This window comes from Myotis lucifugus, unplaced genomic scaffold, assembly GCF_000147115.1.
Source record: "Myotis lucifugus unplaced genomic scaffold, Myoluc2.0 scaffold_847, whole genome shotgun sequence".
Lineage (NCBI taxonomy): Eukaryota > Metazoa > Chordata > Mammalia > Chiroptera > Vespertilionidae > Myotis > Myotis lucifugus.
In genome coordinates, this window is record NW_005871895.1 from 122,554 (window position 1) to 124,464 (window position 1,911).

A 1,911-nucleotide genomic window follows, 5' to 3' on the forward strand; every position below is an offset into this window, starting at 1 on the left:
TCTCTAGAAGGAATAATCCCATGACTAGCCCTTTATATTTTACTTGCACTGTCAAGTGGCTCTTGAAGAAACACTATTGAGAGGTAAAATGGGAAATTATGAAAGACCAAAGGCCCAGAGCGCTAGGTGGACGCTCTCGACTCACTCTTAGGCAGGAAGCATCAGCAGATTACATACTTCTTGGACGTCTGGCCCCCTTTAGAAAGAGGTCTCTAATTTTTTTTTAATTTTATAATTCCTGAGAATTTGGTCTCCAGAGCTCCTAGTTCCACACAAGATGTTAATAGCTGGCATTCCAGGACATGCACGCAGCTCTTCAGATCAGTTCAATCAGATCCCTTCAATCAAGCTCTGAAGTCTCCAAGGGCACCTATGCCGGGTATGGCCAACCCCGAGTGCCCACCCACCTGCCCTCGCGCTCTAGCCACTAAGCCAACAACCGCGAGGGTTTTTTCCTGGGTCATTGATGAACCGCCCTAACCCTCGCCACTGTATTACAGGCTGTGGGATGAAACTTCATGGCGTTAGCGTCTTTCTCCTCTTACAGCGGAAGACACTGAACAGAAAGCTGCGGGAAGTGAGGTGCATGGTCTTGCGGGTGCTGGGTTCACCCCACCTGCCCATCTCCTATACCCCAGGCTCCGCGGCCTCAAACGACGCCACGGTCGGTACCCACAAAGGCATTATTTTTCTTCTTTCCATGAACCAGGCATAGTGATTCTGGTTCATATATTTGAGAGGAGTCGAAAAGGCACCACTTTGGGGATTAGGGACCAAGGCCCCACTTTTTCGCTTGGCGGGGACGGAGAGAGGTGTCAGGTTAGGTATTCATCTCTCACTGTGCCTTCCCTAGGATGATTCCTGGGGAAGCCAGGTGCAACTTGAAGGGCTGTGAAAAAGATCCACTCCCCACGCCAGAGCCAACTTAGAAAACGCACCCGCGCCGCAGTCCCCTCAGCCAGTCGCGAGCTTCTGGTTCCTCTACGGCCGCGGGAAGTGGGAGGAGCTGCGGCCGCAACGGCCCCGGCGATTGGCCGACCCGACTACAGCCGAGGCCAATGGCCAGGCGTCTGGCAAATGTTCATCACGGTGAGGCGGGACTTGGTGTCCTAGCAACGGCTCCGGCGGTTGGCCAGTCCGACTGCAGCAGAGGCCAATGGCCAGGAGCCTGCCTAACGCTCGTCATTGCTACTGCGGCTGCGCTAGAGATTCGAATTCGCGGCGGCTCCTCACTCGCGGCGCTGGCGGGGCCGGGGCCGGCGTGTCCTCTCGCCATGGACAGCCCGGAAAACGTCCTGCAGTGAGTGTGGGTCTGGTGGGTGGGCGTGCGTGCGCCGGGGCACCTGGGGTTCCAGCCTGGGGTCTGCCTGTCCCGGCCGGCCGGGTCCTGCCTCCTGCTCCGCTCGCCCCTTTCCGCGGCCTTTGGCCCCACCCCAGCGTTGCCCACCCGGGCTGTGGCCACTCGAGTCGTGACCGACTCCGCCATGTGCCCGCGCCTCCGCCCAAACCTGGCAGGTAGCTGTGTGGGGGGACTTGGGCACTGGTGAGGCCCTCAGAGCCCCGCTTGTCCCCCGTGAGGAGCCCGCTCTGGGCCTGCGCCGCCGGGGACAAACCCAGCGCAGCCAGAACCTAACGCTGCGTGTAGGTTTCCTGAGAAACTTTCAAGGCCACTTACTCTTGTTGTTGTTAATCCTCACCTGAGGTGATACTTTTTCGAGAGAGTTCAAGGAAAGAAGAGGGAGAGGAGGGGTGATGGGAGGGAACAGTGTATGTGTTAAAAAAAATACATCTCTGTGAGAAGCCACTTCAGTGGCCTCGCCCAGGCCTCCGCCCTCCAAGTGCAACCTGCAACCCGGGCCCCTGGCCCTTGACGGGAAACTAGTGACCCCTTACCCCGGCCGCCTCGATCCT

The 1,911-nt window shown here is 57.9% G+C and overlaps 1 protein-coding gene across 2 annotated transcripts in view; it reads left to right on the forward strand.

The window, feature by feature from the left end:
- The first annotated feature begins 1,194 nt into the window (after nucleotides 1-1,194).
- BUB1 (BUB1 mitotic checkpoint serine/threonine kinase) overlaps nucleotides 1,195-1,911 on the forward strand; it is a 42,152-nt gene continuing 41,435 nt past the window's right edge. For both annotated transcript variants that reach the window (XM_014448525.2, XM_023747363.1), the window contains exon 1: nucleotides 1,195-1,300. In XM_014448525.2, coding sequence (XP_014304011.1) covers nucleotides 1,275-1,300 — 26 coding nt within the window. In that variant the 5' untranslated portion in view covers nucleotides 1,195-1,274. The remainder of the gene's footprint in view (nucleotides 1,301-1,911) is intronic.